The sequence below is a fragment of the Mandrillus leucophaeus genome, unplaced genomic scaffold (assembly GCF_000951045.1).
Source record: "Mandrillus leucophaeus isolate KB7577 unplaced genomic scaffold, Mleu.le_1.0 Scaffold14, whole genome shotgun sequence".
In the NCBI taxonomy this organism is placed as follows: Eukaryota; Metazoa; Chordata; class Mammalia; order Primates; family Cercopithecidae; genus Mandrillus; species Mandrillus leucophaeus.
The window spans coordinates 725788-727463 of record NW_012101365.1 but is presented as its reverse complement, the minus strand read 5'-3'; the positions used below and the strand labels follow the sequence as shown (position 1 = coordinate 727463).

The following is a 1676-nucleotide window of genomic DNA, read 5'->3' as shown; positions in this document are numbered from 1 at the left end:
TATTCTAACTGAGGATTAAAGATGACCTGAAGGTTTCTGACATGAATGACTTTGATGCTTGATGACACCATTTCCCTAAAAAAGATTATAGAAGGAGGAATTATTTGATGAATATGTTCTACTTGTCTTTTTATTTTTAAATAATTTTTGGTTATCTTTAGTCAGTTGTCTCTGCGAAGTCAAAAAGTATATTGTTAATCTACTTGCATTAATATTTTGTAGGCAAGAAGTAGTCCTGAACTACTGCCTTCTGGTGTGACTGATGAAAATGAGGTGACTACAGCTGTTACTGAAAAAGTTTGTTCTGAACTCGATAATAACAGACATTCAAAAGAGGTAAAAATAATTTTATATTAACATTGGAGACTCATAAGGGTGGAAGGACAGGAGGAGGTGAATTATCAGACATTACTTAATGGGTACAATATACATTATTCAGATGACAGATACATCAAAAGCCCCGACTTTACCATTAGGCAATATAGTGATGTAACAGAATTCCACTTGGACCCCTTGAATTTATACATATAAAATAAATAAATAATAAATAAATGTTCTTAATAGCTGGATGTGGTGGCAAGTGCCTGTAGTCCCAACTACTCAGGAGGCTGAAGTAGGTGGATTGCTTGAGCCTGAGCTGGTGGCACTAGGCAACATAGAGAGACCTTATCTCTAAAAATTAAATGATATATTTTAAAAATGTCCTTATCACTGTTTTCCTTAGATGAATTATACACTATTTTAGGTGAAGGAAAGAGAAATGTGTTAAATGTACTTTATGACTAGAGAAATATTTGTTACATTACCATCAGTTGATTTTTCTTTTGTTTTCGAGACTAAGTTTCACTTTGTCGCCCAGGCTTGAGTGCAGTGGCGCGATCTCGGCTCACTGCAACCTCCACCTGCCAGGTTCAAGCGATTCTGCTGCCTCAGCCTCCCAAGTAGCTGGGACTACAGGCATGTGCCACCACGCCCAGCTAATTTTTGTATTTTTGGTAGAGAACAGGGTTTCACCATGTTGGCCAGGATGGTCTCTCTCTCTTGACCTTGTGATCCGCCCACATCAGCCTCCCAAAGTGCTGGGATTACACGTGTGAGCCACTGTGCCCGGCCCATCAGTTGATTTTTCAAAGCATGTGTATGACCTGAATATATGTTATTTTATTTTAAAATGTTACCTTTTAAAACTTTGGTTTCTCAAAAAAAATTTTAATTAAAAATTATTTTTAGGAAGATCCATTTAATGTAGACTCAAGTTCGCTGACAGATCCAGTTGCAGATACAAACTTGGATTTTTTCCAGTCTGATCCTTTCGTTGGCAGTAAGTACTCTTTTTTTTTTCTATTATAGTTTTACCCAAAAAAAGGCTTTGTAATATATAAACTAAGGATTAAGGCTTTGGTTTCAATAGCCTACCAACTCAGTCTGTCACCCAGGCTGGAGTGCAGTGGCACAATCTTGGCTCACTGCAACCTCCACCTCCTGGGTTCAAGCAATTCTCCTGTCTCAGCCTCTTGAGTACCTGGGGCTACAGGCGCCCACCACCACACCCGGCTAACTTTATGTATGTATGTATGTATGTATGTATGTATGTATTTAGAGATGGAGTCTCGCTCTTTTGCCAGGCTGGAGTGCAGTGGCACAATCTTGACTCACTGCAACCTCTGCCTCCCGGA

At 38.9% G+C, this 1676-nt stretch overlaps 1 protein-coding gene across 3 annotated transcripts in view; it reads left to right on the top strand.

Moving 5' to 3' along the window:
• The window catches only part of EPS15 (epidermal growth factor receptor pathway substrate 15), a 125428-nt gene that overhangs the window by 76904 nt on the left and 46848 nt on the right, over positions 1 to 1676 (top strand). For all 3 annotated transcript variants that reach the window (XM_011973738.1, XM_011973740.1, XM_011973739.1), the window contains 2 exons: positions 223 to 336; positions 1231 to 1321. In XM_011973738.1, coding sequence (XP_011829128.1) covers positions 223 to 336; positions 1231 to 1321 — 205 coding nt within the window. The remainder of the gene's footprint in view (positions 1 to 222; positions 337 to 1230; positions 1322 to 1676) is intronic.